The 19,274-nt window shown below is 40.8% G+C and overlaps 1 protein-coding gene across 1 annotated transcript in view; it reads left to right on the forward strand.

The window, feature by feature from the left end:
• The window catches only part of disc1 (DISC1 scaffold protein), a 38,340-nt gene extending 19,846 nt beyond the window's left edge, over positions 1-18,494 (forward strand). The window contains exons 11-15 of the mRNA XM_030772267.1: positions 3,547-3,607; positions 10,877-11,123; positions 12,521-12,565; positions 15,026-15,143; positions 18,103-18,494. Coding sequence (XP_030628127.1) covers positions 3,547-3,607; positions 10,877-11,123; positions 12,521-12,565; positions 15,026-15,143; positions 18,103-18,287 — 656 coding nt within the window. The 3' untranslated portion in view covers positions 18,288-18,494. The remainder of the gene's footprint in view (positions 1-3,546; positions 3,608-10,876; positions 11,124-12,520; positions 12,566-15,025; positions 15,144-18,102) is intronic.
• Positions 18,495-19,274: the final 780 nt, after the last annotated feature.

The raw sequence follows: 19,274 nt of genomic DNA on the forward strand, positions 1-19,274 counted from the left end.
GATGTGGTGAGAGCAATGCATTCTGGGAGCCTTTTAGCTATTTTATGTGCGTGTGCTCTTAACTCTGTCGAGGATCATCTGCCTGAAATTTGGTCACCAGAATGCGCTAATGCAGCATCCAGAAGCACACTGCTACTCTGTCCTGAGGTGATAAGCTTATGTTTCCTATCAATGAAATATGAGGCAAACTCATGTAAGCATAACATATATGTGCATCTCGATTGTTTCTGAACACTCTGACAAGTTATTTCAAAATAGGCCTACATAGTCAGTTTTTTCTTAATGCACGCTTTACCATTTACCTACGCTTTGTGGACATGCTGCCTTGAAAATCATGAAACATTACTGACTAGTTCTGTCTGTGGACACAGTTGGCAAGCTGTTGGGAGTCAAGTTTTGATTGCCTTTGTAACCATAGCAGCAGATTGGGGCTATATCCATTTATGTGTGTGTGTGAGTGAGTGTGTTTGTGCATTAGGAACTTTTGTGTGTGAATTTGTGAAGGGCTGTGTGTGTGAGTGTGAGAGAGAGAGAGAAAATGTGTTTATGTGTGTGTGTGTGTGTGCGTGCGCGTGTGCGCTGACTAAGGCCCATCTCTCTGGACCCCAGCAGTGTTGTGCTGAAGCATAGAAACTCAGACATGGAGACATTAATCACAGTCATCTCCCCACACTGCCTTACAATGGCAGGCTGTTTCTTTTCTGCCTTATTACACTGCCACTTCACAACGCTCATGCTGATGTCACATTTGCCCCTAAAGCCACTCTCCATCTCTCTCCTCACGCACATGTCTCGCCTTTTATTGTCATTGTGATCAAATCGCTGCGTTTATTCACTTTCAATTACAAGAACCACATGAATACATTTCCTATCTCTCTGAGCTAACGGCAGCGCATTTCTGATCATCACGTTTTATATGTTCACATTAAAATATGAAAACGAGTTAGCAGTTGGAAGAACAACCCACTTTATTTTTGGCTGTATTTCTTTTGTTTGCCCATTTGTTCTGTCGTAATCTGGAAATTAAGCAGTGGATCATCTGCAGATGTGAATATCATGCCTTAAATATCTTTGAGTTCTCCCCTGTGTGGTACTGAATTATACCGTTTTATTCTAATGAGTTTGTGTGTTGTGATCAAGAGGGATGAATTCAAAGAGAGCTTGTCTCATTGCTTCTCTGAGGGTTTTTACTGTAATGTGCGAGGATTAACTCTTGTGTACAGATAAATCTTCGCGTGTTAATACAAAGCTTTAACGGTTACAAGCGTTTTGTGGGATGCATGAAATGAAAGCTGAGCAGAAAGTGGGTCTTTGTGAATATTGCGCTTTGCTCTTTTAGCCACTCGTTCATCATAACTGTTTTTCGCTCTCTCTCAGATGAGGGAGGAACACGGTCTGTTTGTGTGTCGTTCTGTTTGTGATGTCTATCAAGTCTTCAGACCCACCTCATCCTAATAGCACAGCTCCAATAAGGCTGATGTCTACCCAGTGGCTGCTTTACTAAGTCATGCAGTCTCTTTTAATGATGTATTGCTTTCCTACAGAATTCGGGTTAAATGCCCTGCCTTTGTGCTACAATCCCAAAAACATTTTAAGCAGAACAACTCTCTCTCTCTCTCTCTCTCTTTAGTTGTGCTTGGTTTTTAAGCAAATTATAATGAGCCCACACTGTGTTCAGCAGTCACTTTAACAGATGAAAGAATTGGCAAATTTCCCCTCTAGGCAAGAGATATGGACACATCTCTGAATCCCTTTTTTTTTCTGGTTCTTCCAAAATTCTGTCTGCATCTTAGGTAACTGAAGGGAGAGAGAGAGATCACTGGAGTAGAAAAAAAACACAACTTTGAAATTCCACTGTCATTTCCAATCTGTGTAGGGCTTTTCAGCACAGACATCTGGACCCAAAATGGCTGTTTCTTATCCAGCTGACATGATGTGGTACACCATCATACATAACAGATTATCGTAGAGAAGATGCAAGGACAGGACATGGATTGGCATTAAAGCATGATAGTTAACAAGGTGATAAGTGAACCGTTCTGTCAACAGACAGTTACAGGGAAATGAAGGTTTGAGTCTAGATGTTTCAGATTAAGACATGCACACACAAACATTCACATTAAAAGAGAAGATCAATTTTCAGTTTAGTTGCAAGTATTGCATGTAGTATTAAGCTACACAAACACATTTTGTAGCTGCCACAGAGAGTTGTGTAAATTACTTGACATTCTTTAGTCATTTAGTCAGTGAGAGGAATCATTTTGGACCGAGATGATATAGCACATAAAACAGAGCAATGGAATGGGTCCTAGTCATTATTACTCTACCCACATATTCTCTCCCTTTTCGGTGTGGTTGTTCATTTAACCTTTCAGTTCAGCACAGTTTGATCCTTAAGGGCGTGACCGCGACCATAGGGTCGGTCTAATGGCTTTTATTGACTCTTTGGTGTCTCACCTAAAGGTGACCACACGCTGTTTTTCAATATTCCTCTTCATTGATTGTATGTACGGGTGGTTGTGAGTGAACGGTCAAGGTAACACGTTCACTCTTTCCTTTCATTCATTGTCCTCCTTTTCTTCTCTCAGCACGGCAGCACTGATATCCCCCCCCCCCCCCCCCCCCCCATACACACACGCATGCACACACACGCACACACGCACACAAGAGTCTTTGAGCACAAGGTCCTTAATAACCACAGCTGGAGATAACTCTTAAAGATCTGATCAGAACAAGTGGTGTGTCTCAATTCAATCAGTGTGTGTGCGTGTGTGTGTGTGTGTGTGTGTGTGTGTGGTGCAATCATGTGTGTGTGTTTGTGCATAAGTGCATGTGCACAGATCTGTGTTGATTAAAAAAAATGAGTCCTTGAGACATTTTGAACCATTTTGCCCGTGTCTAGAGATTCTCTGTGAAGGTCTTTCAGTTCATCTCTCATACATGAATTAATTAACACCACTCTGCTTTTCTTTTTCTGCATTCTCTGTTCACACATCCAGCCTGTACTCCACCCGCTATCTATACTGCAGAATTAAAACCCAGTGTGTGCTCCTGGTTTTGAGACTGTCTGCAGGGGCCCAAATATTGTCTGTGGTTTGACACAGGGTGGTAATTTCCAGTTTGCTTTTACATGTGAAATAGAAATATGGCACAGCAATGTAATCCTGTGTGTTTCACCCAAAATTGAGCATATAAATAGCTGTGTAAAAGCACATTTATTACAGACATTTGTAACAAAGAGGGTCTGTATTCTTCTGTCATGGTGGGGTTTACAATACTATTCCTTTGTACTGTGAGGGAGAGAGGGTTTTCTATCTTTCTGTTCAGTGTTCCAGAAAAACACTGTCATGCTTTGATAACACTTTACGGTGATGACAGGAAATGAAGTAGCTACAGTTGTTTCATGGGGTTTCATGAATTATTGATATTACAGTCTGTGTGTGAAAACTGAATTGAAAAGAGAATATTTACAGCTCAGAACATATTTTAAGTGTTGAAGAAATGGTTTTGCTAAGGTTTTTTTTTTCTTTTTTTTCCCCCTTGCAGAGCAGAATTTGAAAGAAAACACACTGAAGTACATTGAACTGCTCGAGGACAGGCTTCACAGGTAAGAGTTACTGATGTTTAGCTATCTCTCCTACCTTCCTATTCATTTTTTTTCCTCTCTGTCCATCATCTCTCTTTCTCTCACCTCTCCCTCTGTCCCTGAGGATTGCCTCTTTAGATTATGCGAACAGTCCACACCATTTCCATTTTTTTCTCTCCTTTCCTTCTCTCTCTCCCTCTCTCCCTCTTGTTTTTCTATATTCAATAATTAAGGGCAGTGCCTCATTTTATCAGTCTACTTTCTGTATTTCCATCGTTGTGGATCGGACAGTGACATCTGAAAATTAGGGAGAGAGAGAGAGATGGAGAGAACAAATGTAAGTGTTTCATCTGCCAGAGAAAACAGTCTTAGCTGGCAGCACAATGGGTTTGTTTTTCTGCTCTTATCTGTTCTTCAGACCTGTGGGCCATAGTGAAGATGTGTCTTTGGGTGTCTGCGGCTGTCAGTGATAAGTTAGTCATATGACAGGCAGGTAGTTGACAAAGCGTTTCAGGGCTTTTTCACTAAACATGGTGCTATATTTGAGTTATTTAGTTAATGCTGTTAGAGGAGGAAATATTCCAGTCACACTCTGACCTTGGCGTTGTCAGTAATATTGAACATGATATGTTAATCTTTCTGTTGCTTCTGGTTTAATGAGAGACGTCCATAAGCTGCAGGTTTCACAGAGAATAATTAAAGGTCTGAGAAATGTGGAAGAACCGAAGGGAAGTGGCTAGTCTTCCCGAATGTCTAAACCTCACCTGGGTTTTCACACTCCCCTTTAAGAGGCTCCCCATGGCCTAGAACTGTAATAAACCACAGTCCGCTTTTTCAGTTGACTTCACAGAATCTTAGTAAGACACAAATTGTATTAATTTAATTGAATTTCATTTGTGAAAGCTTTATTCAGCTTTGATGTTGGTTAAATCACTGTTTTGCAGTACCAGTGCACTGGAAGGCATCTGGAAAGGTTTGGCATATTGTTGCCGCCCTTCTTCTGTCTTCCTAGCTATAGTTTAAAAAGCTCTGATGGTTGCCAAGGTGATTGCTCTACAAGTGGGGGTAGGGGGGGGCAGGATGTGTCTCTCTGTAGAATGCTCTTCAGTTATTTTTGGCTCTAAGCCAATCTCCCCCAATGTCAGTGAACAGTATTACTCTCCCTGTGATTCACTATGGGTCTTAATGGAGTGAAAACAGTAGGTCAGAGACAAGCATGGGGTTGGTCTTTTGTTGCCCTCGCAAAGAGTTGTCCAAATGCCTTTGTTTTCAGAGAACTGGTTACGATTTCTCACAGAATGTCCTAAGAAGACATTACATTTTTTAAGTGTCTCCAGACGATTGCTTCTCTGTGTAAATGGTAACTGTGAGGAGCAGGGACATAATTTGTATAGTTTAGTGCAGTGATGTCTGTACCTCTGGTATTAGTTACTCATTTACATGCCTTACACTCACATTCATCCATTCTGAACAGGTCTTGTTGCTCTCTGTCTGTGAGCATGATGATTTTGAGTAGTGAGACCTGTAAGGTAGTCTTTATAACCTGTCTGTGTGGGTCAGATTGAGAGAGAGAGTGAGAGGGAGAGAGAGTAAGAGAGAGAGAGAGAGAGAGACAGATGGAGGGGCAGTCACTCTCTGATCTCAATACATCCTATTCAGTACACTTACTACCGTCCATTAAGACACCTCTCGTGTTTTTGTGTGTGTTTGTAATCACCTGTATAACATAATTGAAGCAACCTCTGAGCAGCATCTATAACCTTTAGCCTATTACCTTCCCATTGTCACATCTCAGCTCTCTTTGTCTCTGTCTGTCTGTCTGTCTGTCTGTCTCTCTCTCTCCTTCCCTTTCTCTTTCTCTTTCTGTGATTCTTAGGTTGGTTTAGAGTTGTGGTCAGTAACATTCTTTTGTCTTTTCCACACCACACATACCTCATTCAGCGCTATGACAGTGTCCGTATGAATCAGTATGTAAGATCAGCAGCACAGTAAATGAGCCAGCAGGTCATCTCCTGTAGTGGCTGCTGTTTAGAGCAAAGTATGGGGATAAGAAGGGACACACGCTCTCCACTGTGCCTGAGGAACGTATGGTGTCTCTGGAGACAGTGGGTGTGAAAAAAGTAATTATCTCTCTTTTGGTAGACACACATGCACACACACACACACACAGAATGTCAGGATTTAAGCCCTCCAACCCCCCCAAATGTGTTTCCGCATTTGGCATTGCGGTTGGAAGGGGCTAATGCCAAAACAGCAGTTTGGGATAGATAACAGAGTGGGTTTTAGTTCCTGCAAAGCACAGAGGAAATAAATGAAAACTCTTCTCTCTTTCTCTTTTGTTTTCTTTTCTTTAACGTGATCTTTTTTTCCCTACTGGATCCACCGCCTGAGGATTTGGTTCCTGCTCCTTCGTTTTCAACGAGAGACCTGTAACATGTCAAACACATAGCTAATAACCGATGGATTTATAACACTTCAATTATATTTTCATTATTTAAATAAATGTTTACATTTCACATGTTCACAGCCTCTTAAGAGAACCCTGCACAAATGAGATTGCTTCCTTGAGGATGCATTTGTATGTGCCAATCAGATTTTGCCTGTCCCACTGACGTCATGTCTGGTGAATCAACACCAAGTAAATCTTAGCATAAATTTGTATTAGCACATAATTGCACTTGGTGAGAACAGAACTGCTAGAAGTCAGTATTTGTTTCTAATCCTGGCTCAAGGAAGCGGTAGAATGCTTCTTCCTGCTATTCCCTTGGCAGCGTAGTGAATAATTAAGGGACTCTGAGAAGAAAATGAGATGGTGATTTAAACAGCTTTTGGCAGGTGGGTCAGGTCACTCTGTGAACTCTGCTGGTGACCTTTTTAACCCCCCTATGAGTCATATGAGACTGACGGCTCTGTCTTGTCTCAGATCCACTTCTCCGTTGTCGCTCCAGAGAGATGCCTGGCTCTCTAAGCAGGCCGGTGTCCCCGGTGTGGACGTCGTTTCCACCTAGAGTTTCCACCTCCTCCCCGTGTCAGACACCTGACGGACAGTCTGGCTGGGAGCAGGTGTGAGGGTGAAAAACTCATTGATGATGGGACCTGTCCAATAGGACACATGGTGGAGAAACCTCATAATTGAAGGCAAAGACCTTTTAATAATCCCTAGGACAGAACAATTGTAAGCCAAGGCTTCAGTTGACTTCAGTGAGACGGACCACTGAAATGGATCCTGTAATCAATGGTTCTATAGCATATGACAGATATGGCTGTATACAGACCACATTCAGTTTGTGAGTACATTGTCAGTGGATGGCACTCACAGTTATATTTCCTCTTAATTTATTGCAAACACATAAATTCATTCCATTTCACAAATAGCATCTGTTATAGTTTCAGTAGTTCTAATAACCTGCTTTAAGTGCACTGGTGCCATGTTCTTGCTAAAAAATGCAGGTAAAATTTGTTGCGCTTGTAGCTCATGTTTCCTGCTATTATTGTCCATTAAAAAAACAGACTGAGTGTAAAAAATAGATAAAATTGGAGTGGCTACTTTTTGCTACTTGATTTGCACACAAATTAAAACATTGATGTTCCATCAGGCAGAAAGGTGGGAAAAAAGGTTTTAAAAAGATTACACTGGGTAGAGGGTGATGCAGCACAGTAAAAATGGGTTGGGCATGTGTGCTAGACTTGAGCTACCAGAATATTCTTTCCAAAAATGAACTGTAATTATCAAAACAGTCAATAAGGGAAATGAGGATTTTAATCCAGAATGGACAGTGAACATTTTTGCATCTTCCACGTAAATCCTAAAGCTCAGTGTCTAAAACATGGAGTTGCAGTCACTGTCCTCAGGGTTGAGCTACATCGGTCTGTTTGATAACTAACTAAGAATGACACTGTGGTGTGAATCTTTGTGAATCACCCATTTCATCATATATCATTACAAAGATTGGGAAAAAAATGAATCGCTGCAGGTTCTCACTTATTAACAGAGTAATTCTTTGATAGAGCATCCTTTAAATATTCAGAGAGAAAACACGCTCACATTTCAAACTTGAATCCCATCAAAGCTCTGGTCTGGCACTTTGAATGTTCAAGTGGCCCACCTACTCATTCCAGTCAACTCTGTGACATGGTTGCCCTCTTCACTTTATACTCTACAGAAATGGAGTTTTACTCTGTGTTCTGCCTTCAGACCCTAAAGCTCATTAGTAGAAACTCGGGGCTGTCTGTAGAACTCACTGTAGACAGCCCTACAGCTCTCAAACACAGACTGAAAAGGGCAATCGGCAATTAAAGTAGGGCAGAAGCCAGGGGCAGAACAGGGGCAGGGACTCTCTTTTTGGCAATTATTTGAGTTTTGGACTCAGACAGGCATCATAATTATGGACTAGGAGAATGAAGTGAAGGGGACTAGAGTGGTGTCACAGAAGAAGCTTCCGTTCAAGTGGTTTTAATGCTCGATTTCATCGGAGTTACCTCAGGTTACAACTCTCAGTGCAGAACTCAGTTCCTTGAGAATTTGCAGAATTTTCTCTACCTTAGTCAAATTGCTCTTGGGGTGTAGAGACACTCACATAGCCACACAGAGTTTACATAGGCTAAGGATCAGAGCTGTGAAACGCCAAAGATTTGATTAGTGGCACTCTGCTTGGTTCTCTAGGGCTCTGTCTTCCCCTGGCACTCATTCCACACATGCACTGCAACATTTCATTATCTGAGGTTTCTCATCAGCTATGCTGACTGGCATTTTAATGAGGCAATGTAAATTTGGGGCGGCACCCATACACAAGTCTAAGAGACTGAACTGGATCGATAAAATGGTGTTGAAGCTGTCTCAGTTCTGGACCCTGAGCCATTTGCAGTGAAAAGACGGAGTTAAAATGTTGCATCCTTGGTTTAAGAGTTAGGATACTGAGCGTTGGTTTCTATTTCGGTCTATGCTAACAGAAAGAGACAGGCCTGCTGTCAACACTATTGGGCAATAACAGTCACACAGAGAGAGAGAGAGAGAGAGAGACAGACATCTTTTCCCCTGGTGTTGGGACAGCAGTCATCTCTGGTTCTCTGGATATCTTCTTTGGTATCCTCTAAGCACTTGAAATTTAAACTCAAATCCTTACCTAATCTGCAGCATTTATGACCTGACCCAACCCTAAGCCCAAACATAAACAACATAACCCAAACCTAAGCCTGAATTTATTTAAACTAACATTTACCAATATTTCATAAATATATGCTGTCATAGAAATTATTCTTTTCTCTCTTTCTCTCTCACTCACTCACTCACTCACTCCACACACACACACACACACACACACACAGGTTTTTGCAGGTGCAACAGTGCCTCGCTAAACTAGTGTGTGAACAATGTGCGTGTTTATCATTCACCTTGTGCTTCAATACACTGTTTCTCTGTCTCTGTTTGAACAGATTTACCTAGAAGAAAAAAAAAAGTTACAAATCATCCCTTATAACCCTGTAATTATAGGAAAATCTTCAGCCAATATCAATGCTCCGTTTAATCTGACAATCAGTCGTATTTGGAACAAGTACAAACAGGCTAAATCTCCGCACGCATTGACCATTGGGGTATTGTTGCTTGCACAAATTTGAAATTTAAGCTCTAGCCTAAACTAAGGTGTACTTCAGCTTGTTGTACTCAAGCCTTAATCCTTAAAAAAACAGTCCTCTTATACTCAACATCAGAGTTAGAGCCTAGGTTTGGGTAAGATTACAAGCATCTCATGTACTGATGAGGAGTCACGTGCTCTGAGGAGCAAGATTTCTGTGATTTGATAACAGAAACCTGGGCTGGCAAAATAATACAACAGTGCTTTAATATTTGACAGATTAACAGCAAAGTTATCATCCGTTGACTTAAAGTGCCAGAAACTGTTCTGCCTGTTCTCCTTATGAAATGGTCTCTGCGTTTGAAAGGGAGAAAATCACTGAAAAGTTCATTTCTTTGCTGACAGAAGGTCCTTTAACCCTCCTGTCTTTTGCAGAATGAAGACATTAGTTATGTAAATGGACTGCAGACTGCCTTTGTGGATTTGAATCTTAATGTGCAAGAATGAATATTCCAAAAGAGCGCAGACTACTGTGGCAAAGGGGAAATGAAGCGTGAAAAATTACCTCATCTTGTCTCAAATTAAGTCGTTTTTTATTATTCCCCATGTCAATATACACTTATTTAAACTCTAAGAGTTTTTTTCTGTTACTATTATTATTCTCAATGGAGTTTTTAGCATTGTACAGTGCATACCATTTTAGTCTTCACCATTGAAATTCAGTCCTCATAAAGAGTCAAATTGTAATGTCAAACTTTTGCTGCATTCTATTGTCCAGATATAAGTGATGCAAAGATTTGACCCATAAGCATAAATGCCGTTGTGATGTCTGCCATCTATACAAACAAGAAAGAGACTGAAGCTAGAAAAGCTGATTTTGACACATCTCTGTTAATTCCTAACAAGCGTTGAATTTGTGGACATCAACGTCAAACGTCAACTATGGGTTATCGTTACTGTGCAGTAACCATGTTCACATCAAAAGCAGTGTTTATGTCATTGTGAGTAGTTCAGATTACATGTAAATTGATTGAACAGACGAGCTCAGAGGGACATATTACTGACGGAGAGTTTACTTACAGTCCCTCTAGTCCACAAGGGAAAAGACTAACATGCCCAAGGCAAGTACTGGAAGTGTTTAAACACTGGCCTCTAAAATGCTATTCTCTGATGTTAGATATGCAGATGGCTGACTTTACACACAAGAGCAGTTCAGTTGTATTGGGTTGTTTTGTTTTGCAAGAATTGTCCTGTCTTTGTTCTTGTGAGAGGAGTGCAACATTGAGATGACAATACAACTTTGGGAAAGAAGAAAAAACAACTACAGTAACAAAAAAAAACAACAAAAACAACTAAACAACCTTGACTCCTTTACATAAATGCATCTACTTCCACAAGACTGTCTGTTCATAATTGCCTATGCAGAGGAGATACATAAATGATGTGTGATGTTGTACATCATGGCCTCTTAACATTTCAGCCTCTTTCCTTTATGCACATAAAGCCCCTTTTTCATTGTGGAAAGAAAAGAAAAACTGAAGACAGTCAGTCCCAAGCTTTTTGTGCCTCTGTCTTTGCCTCCCATTACCCTTGCCTGTAGTAGCTGTTCTGGATTCACCATCCTCAAAATTTCTCTGATCAACCCAAGCAAAACATCATTACCGTCCTCAGATCATTTTTTTTAAGGACACAGTGTATTTGCTTTGTCTGTCTTCAGCTGTGGAAGCCCAGCATTAGAGCGTATCTGGGAGGCAGACCTGGAAGCCTGCCATCTTCTCTTGCGAAGCCTTCGGCTCAGAACACCCAGCTGCTGTGGTCAAGACTCGGAGGACCTCCCTCCCACGCCAGAACCTCGCCCGATGGCCCAGCCATACGATAAAGAAGAAGCAGACTGCGCCATGTTGACTGCTTTGGGGGGGCGCTGGTGCCCTGAGGCCAATCTACAGCATTCTGAGTTTACCAAGGTATAAGATCAATCCATTTCTCACTTTTGTTTTATGATATGGAATAAATCAGTAAATATTAGACTGAGCTGTCTTCTGCATGTGTCAGCGTAACGTGACATTTAACCTTTTGGGATCAAGTATTTATATTTTTAACTATGTAACTCTGAGATCATTACTGAGAACATACAGCAGCATATCCTAGAGTGTGGGGGAGTGTGGGCTTTTTGACTCCAGCTATTGCTATTGATTGTGATCATATTTTTTGGTAATACTAACACTCTTGTGACCAGTGGCTGAAGGTCAGTTTGTACTGAATGAGATGGATGAGTTTCAAAGCCATGACTCTTCCCACAGGATTTCTCTTGACCACTGTAAGACTCTCCTAGACAGAAACGCTTAAATCTTTCTATGTAATTCACTCTTTCTTCTGTCCCTTCTTTCCGCTTGTCTGTTTCTTTTGTCTTTAACTGTGCTTTACTAATTTTCTAATGTGCGATTGATTTTTTTCCCTCCTAACCTGTTCCTTTGTTCTTTTGTGCATGCCTTTGTCTTCTCTCTTTCTTTCCTTTTTCCTTTTTTCTGGAAGACTGGCCACTCCTCCTAAATCTCCTCCACTCCTTCCTTTGGATAGTGAAGGTGAGGTGAGGTGGTTTTCTTCTCTCTTATGCTCCGTTTCTCTCCTTCTCTAATCTCTCATCCAACCTATTTTTCAAAAGCAGTCATGGAGGCAGTTCAATACAAAAACCAGCAGAAGGTTTACCGAATACATCAAACACGTACGGCCTTACTGATTAAATTTAAAGTTGACGAATCGTATATGTGGTATGTATTTGTGAGGTTTCTTTGCCTTTTGAATTCAGTGAAATCCCAGCATGGGGGTTTCTGCCTTGTGCTATACCACAATTCCCTATGGACGTGGTGGATTTGAGTAGAGCCAGAGTGGATGAGTTATTGATGGGGTAAAACTCTGATTCTAAACACACATAGGCGGAATCTAATTAGGGCCCGCCTGCACCCACCAGTCACATCTCTCAGTATTACGCCTGACTGATAGTGAAAGATAATTAATATTTGCATCATTTAAATCCAAATCCATTAGAAAAAAAACATTAATCTATTTTGCAAGGTCTGTTGTGCCTTCCTACAGCTACAGTTTAACGAATATGTTTTCCGCTAAATGCTAATTATTTTCTGTTTAAGCATAAAATTCAAATCATGTTCCTGAATGCTATCAAACTGAACAGAGATGAACGAAGGCTTAACCAGTTAATTGTAATTTCCTTTTGTCAATGTTAAGGAGGAATTATTGTATGTTTTCCATTATGCTAATGTTCAGGGGCACACTTTCGCTAATGAATGAGCTTGTCATAATTCTGGTATGTAGGTTGACATTTTTTTTTTCCTGTTTCATGCAGAAATTGGAGGAGTTTCTGTTCTGCTTGGAAGATAATCATCCGGAGGTGAGCTAGATGAATCAAAATGAATCAGATAGGCACCTGGAGTTTTAATTGCATTGGAATAAAAAGGCTTTATTTCCACTCTGAGAAACGCTGAGTCAGCTTCCAGAACATGTCAGGGTCAACAGAACCCAGAGGCAAGGCTGCCGTTGACCTCCTAATCAATACATGACCTCCAGCATTTGATAGTGTAAACAAAGACTAATCAATAACCAGGCCCACCCACCCATGCAGTCATGCCCCTCCACAGGGGGCATTAGATTCATTGATGTGTGCCATTCTTTTTCCTGTGCTTGGTAAATTAAACATAAATCTTAGCATCACAAAGCTGTCTAATAAAGCTTTATTACCCAGTTTAATCGTGTCCATTTGGAGATCTCTATTATCAAGCAATGAAAGCTCAGAAAGATTGGTTTCCCTGTCTAGATTACACTTAAACCCAGTTTGCAATCTGAACGTGCCTTTGTCAACCAGTGGGGGGCACTCTTACATCTAGGCCGTGCAGATGAGGAAAAATCTACCTATGTCACAATAAACACTGGGGCATTCCAGTAGCTGCCTATTGTTTATGTCTACACTGGAAATGCTCTAGAATGTACCGTGAGAATTCACAGGATTGTGCCTCATATGCTTGTACCACATTGATTGTGAATGAGTTAAATTAGCAGTGAGGGGTCCTGAGCTCCTGGTCTTTATATAGATGATCAACAGTATTGATCTGAGAAGTTAGATTGTGATGTTGATGTTGAGGTTATGAGGGAATGGAATGAAGGGAGGGAGGGAGAGAGAGAGAGAGAAAGAGAGAGAGAGTGTGTGTGTGTGTGTGTGTGTGTGTGAGAGAGAGTGTGAGTGTGTGTGTACAGAGAAGACTGTTTGCTCATCTATGTTTGATCCTTCCCCTCTCTCTCCCTAATGGCATTAACTGAATGATTTCCACTTTGCTGCTGCTCACCTGCCTGCCTCACCCACCCCGAGCAAATCGATGGAGGTCTTTCTCCTCCCCCCATCTACCCCTCAGCCCTTTATGTTTCTTAATCTCCTCCCTGAACGCTCTCCTTCTACAACTCCACAGCGTGTGTGAAACACAGGAGACCTCCTTTTCTCTTCAGAGGAGCTGTGAGGCTAAACAAAAGTTTGAGTGAAATGCTCTTTTGATAGCCAGTTTATTGGACTCTATAACATATTTGTCTGTTCGCTGGCTCTGGCCATTCTCAGTTTTAACTGTGAAATCTACACTTCATTTTACCTCCACTTTGATCTCCTTAAGCCCATTTTCTTTCAGATGGGAATACTGTTGGAAGGAAATATCATATATAGGCTCAGGTTATTTGTAAAGGTAAAGAAATAGGCTAGTTAATATCCATTGCAGGTTAGCTTCAGTGACATGGAAAAAAAAAACATGTTCTTATTTTTTAAAAGCCTGTCAGATTAATCATTGTTTAGACCGTCCTCACATGCTAAGAATGAGATGAGGCAAACACAGAGATGAGGATGAAACCAGCACTGCTGCTTGGATCGATAAATCATTTTTACACTGACCCTTGCATTCAAGGGCCAAAGGAAAAAAAAAAAACACTAATACAACAATATGGTTCTCAAGGTTATCAGAAAGACTGTGTGTTGTAAACCAATATACAACATTGATTTCTTTTCAGACAGATTCATCTTCATTCATATCAATGAATGAGCTTCAAAGTGACCCTCAGTAACTCAGTCCTACTTTTCCAGCTACATTTCTATTATCATCACTGTTTATATGAATTTGCATCTTTCTCTGGTGTATTTTAAGACTCATCCTCAACAGGGAAGGCAAAAAAAAAAAAATGTGCCAGTGTCTGTCCCACTAGACAGCAGCTTCGCTCAAAGTGTTGTTTTTAATTTGCCCATAGTGTGATATTACTTGCTATAAAAGGTGTTCCATTTGGTGTGCAGGTATAAGAATAGCCCTCAGACATCATTAGTATGTGTTGTTATTTGAAACGGTAGAAGTCCTCGAGGGAGTGGAGCTTGGCAGGAGGTGATTTTTACTACCTGGGAGACTGAGTCAGATTCGACCTCCTTGTCTCGCATACCCCCCCCCCCCCCTTGGCTCTCTGACTGTGCGGAACTGAAAAACCGTGAATCACCTGGCTGACGGAACTGGGACAGATTTACCGGCTGGACCTGCCCCACTTTCTTCACCCAGTAAAGCAATTAGTGTGCATTCACTAAGTGTTGCTGAGAGATTTCACACTGAAATGAATCTGAGTTTGATGAGAGACATGGAGAAGCAGTAGACAACAGTGGTCACATGATACAAAAAGTGTTTGTTACATGCTGGAAACCAGTAAATGTTGTCCTTAGTATACTGGCTAGCAGTTACAGGGATTTTGTTGAAATGTGATTATATTGAGTCAAAAGGGAAAAACAGAGTTGTTAATCAGTGTTTGTGTGGTGGTCATGTTGTTCTTGTGCCCATATTAGGACGTGTGTGTTGATGCTGTGGAGCTCACAGAGCAGTGTGAGATGATCAGTGATCGGCTACTGAACCTGGAGGACCAGCTGCAGATGGCCATTCTTAACCAGGACCACAACCTCACTTATATCCTCACAAAGCTGCGTGTCTGTGTCTGTGCATGAGCATGTGTGTGTGTGTGTGTGTGTGTGTGTGTGCACGCGCATGTGCGAGTGTATTCTCCCACATTCATGCATCATTTCTGCATACACATCCTGGGAGACTGAGCTGGACGTCCTACGAGATTTGTCTTTTCATTACGTTTAGCTTTGTTTTGATTTGTGAGCTGCTCTAAAATTAGAGCCAATTAGACCTGAAAGAACCCCAATTTAAGCCCCATTTCTGATTATTTCAATTCATTAGTTGGAGCCAGACCTCACAGACTGCAGCCTATACACAGCCTGTACCACAGCAGCTGTGGGCTAGCCCCCTAGACAGAGCTCTGTGGGCTTCAAGTTAAGCAGCTCACGATGTACCATCCTTATAAACTCATCACAGACGTATGGCTTCTTTCTGCTGTCAAACGCTGGGCTGGAGAGACTGTCCCACTGGCTAGATATAATATGTTCATCAGTACTCACGGACGGCCGGTGTCCGCTGGTTCACCTCATTCCCAAGTCCCTGAGTTGGAGCAGGAGAACCAACTCATTCTGGATGCTCCGTTCAGAGAGGGAATTACAGACGAGATTTATCGGATTAGCAGACATTTCTCTTGACAGACTAGACTATCTTTCTCTTTTTCTTGAAAGGGATTGAATATGAGGGGGAGAAAAAAAAAGGACAGCTGTGGTTATTAGAGGGATGCGTGTCTGAGAGAGAGAGAGAGAGAGAGAGAGAGAGATGGAGAAGGGGAGAGGGAGAGAGGGAGAGAGGCTGTGCTGTCAGTCTCTAAAATGCGAGATTAAGGAAAGGAGACAGGGGGAAGGCTACGGCATATAGCGTTCTGTCATTGCTCTGACATCTTAATGTCTTCTCCTGCTTTATGGAGGGGGTGTTCAGACTGCTGCCGGTAAGGGCTACACATTAGACTGACTCAGATGACCCTGTTTGCAAAGATTACACAGCACAATGAATCATTTGCTCTGACAATTAACTAGCTGATGGGAAAGATTATCCATGCAATGTCATGTGTTTTTTGTTTTTTTGTTTTTTCTTCACATTCCCACATTTAGGACCATCCGTTAACAGATTTAAATTGTTGGTTTTGCATCATTTGTGTCTATAAAAATCAAGCTGCTGGGCGAGTATGGGAACATTAGTGTTCTTGTATCTGACAACCATAATGACATGTCACTGGCAATACCAATATTAAAAAGCCATCATGTCTGTGATAAGATCCTATAGTTTTTAAACACTTAAAGTGACACATAGTGAAGTTTAGAAAATTGATGGCCCTTTGTATAACAGCTTCCCAATACCAGATGTGTTTCAATTCAGAAGTCTCAGAAGACTTGCATCTGCCATCAGTGGTCACACACACACGTTTGGATGCACATATATGTTGTCTAGTATTATTATCTAATATTTGGAAAGTGGGATGCATGTATGCTTCTAGATGACAAGTAAGTCCAGACCAGTACTACAGATCAGCTATAGATCCATCCATTCCAGCATAATTTAAGGCCAAACAAGGACCCAAGAGAGACTCAAACTATTTTTATCATCCAAAACCTTAGTGATGGAAAAACTGACCTTATTCTAAGACATAAAACATGCATCAGCTGTCTTACAATGGAATGATTTATTATTTAGGTGATGATTATGATATGCTGCAATAAAGAGTAAAGTCGTTTCCACTATTTCTCTCCCTTTCAGATAACTTCATAACGTAAAAAATCAGACAGTGAGGTCACTTGGTATTGAGTGAAGACAGGCTTAAAAAAAAAAAAAAAAGTCTCAGCATGGCTTCCAAGGTTTCTGTGTGAGACGGTTGTCATGGAGACGATATGCACAGAGAAGCCAGCCCAGTGCAGCCCTTGACAAAGAGAACCTGAAGGCTCATTTGATGCAATGAGTGGGTGGTTAGATGGACAGTTAGATAGATACATACATAATGGGGGATTTGTATTTCTGAAAAAAAAAGAAGAAGAAGAAGGAAAGGAACTTTTATTAGGTGTGTCCATTCATCCGGAAGTGCGATCTTTTTCTTATCTCTCTTCATAATTCATGAAGCTCTCTTTTTAACGGCTCGTTAATTATGAATGAGAACAATCTGTGGCCATTTGGAGAGCAAAACGAGCCATCAGGACCCATCTGCTTCCAACGGAGGGCCTTTGATTCGCCACTTAAGCCGGACACCAGCTCATCTCATTTGGGTCTGTGAGCAGGTTAAACAATTCACCATTGATGAGAAGGTCTACCCCTCTCATAGAGAAGCCATGAATTATGTAGTCTGGCCACTCTGTTTGCAGGGGCCTCACACAGAGATGAAACAAGCTCATGAATTGTGAATATGGTTTGAAGAGAAATTGAGTCTGACGTGATGATCTAAATGGGTAATCAGTGTTTGATGGCCAAGCCAAAGAAAATGATGAGCTTCATCCGACCAAGCTCTCACTCTCAGCTGTAACCTTTAATCACTGTGTAGACAGACTCAGGGTCTGTATGTGTGGGTGTGTGTGTATGTGCCTTTGAGGAGATGTGGGAATAATAATTCAAAATATCTTAAAGGTCATCAAACTGTATTGTTATTCTGCTTAAAATAATTACAAAGTTCACAAAAACCTGGCCAAAATTGTAATAAAAACTTTCACAAAGACCTGGACAAAATTACAATGAAAGATTCACAAAGACCTAGCCAAACCTCACACAGCAGAGCAGTCTCCACACGTACTGTTATTAACCTTCAGACCTTCAGATGAGTTATTAGGATCATTTTCTCAATAAAAATGGCCAGGATGTAAGCATTTATAAAACAATTGCGCTACATTTTAGGTTCTCTTGAGGTGATTTGTGGAAAATGTCTTTCTAAGAGGCATGCATCTCTACACTAAATACCACATGTTCCTGTGAACAAATTATGAATTCTCCTTAACCTTGTTTGTACTGTGCCTGGAGAAGGAGGTACAAGAAGTAAAAGCAACACTTCAGACAATGCTTTCCCAACTGAAGGAGGAAGATGAAGATCAGAAAAAGGAAGATGAAGAGGAAGAGCAGTACCATGACACTGAGGAGGGTGCAGAGCAGGAACTTGAGGAAGACCTTTATTTCAGTGATAGCTGGGAGATATGAGTTCACTGTTTCGACTGAAATGTATTCTAGTTCAAGTGAACCTCGTGTCATACTTTTCCACCCCAATGGACTGTTTTCACACCAGTATGAATATGTCATAGCAGAATTATTTGATACAGAATAACTTCTGTAAAAGTTAAATCTTCATTGTTTCATATTAATCCAGTTGTGCACTGAACTATGCACAAACTCCAGATGGTGAAATTGCAGTGCATAGTGGTATTATGATATGAATACATACATACTGTATCACCATAACTATATATATATATATATATATATATATATATATATATATATATATATATATATATATATTTTTATGACCACAACTGTTACAATAGACTCTTCTCCCAACATAACGAATCATTTTACCCACAGACAATGTCATATTTTACATACAGATAGCTTATGATAGCTGTGTGTACAGCACAGGCAATTAGCTTGTGCTTTTTACCACTTGTATTTATTTGGACTGATATTTGAAGTGCAAATGGAAAAATGGAAATTTCACATCCTGGTAAATTAGAGGTATTCTTTCAGGTGTTGCGATGCCACTGTTGTAGCTGTTTGAACTTGAAGCTAACTGATTCTCGGAGCACATCCTATTTAAGTTAAGGTGCAAATAAGGAGTGTCAGTGGACCACTTAATCTTTTTAATGAACCTGATCTTGTCTGCATTTAGTACGATGCAGAGTGTAAGTATATGGAGCCCTTCACTGTATGTGAAAAGACATTTGGATAGCTGTCAGGAAAGAAGGCATAATTAAAACTAATTAATCTGAACTTCTTAAAATTGTCTCCAAGAAAACACACCATGTCTGCCAGCGTTTTATGGTGAAGAAAAAAAGATGTTGGGCATCCTACCTATGCTAGTCCAGTTTTGAAACTCAGGACCAATTTTTGAAACTGCGAAGATGTAGCTTTTTCCCGCCTTTTTTACGATTGAACTGCTGTTCTGCCGTTCATGATATTTTTTACTCATAT

Source organism: Chanos chanos, chromosome 4 (assembly GCF_902362185.1).
Source record: "Chanos chanos chromosome 4, fChaCha1.1, whole genome shotgun sequence".
Taxonomy (NCBI): Eukaryota; Metazoa; Chordata; class Actinopteri; order Gonorynchiformes; family Chanidae; genus Chanos; species Chanos chanos.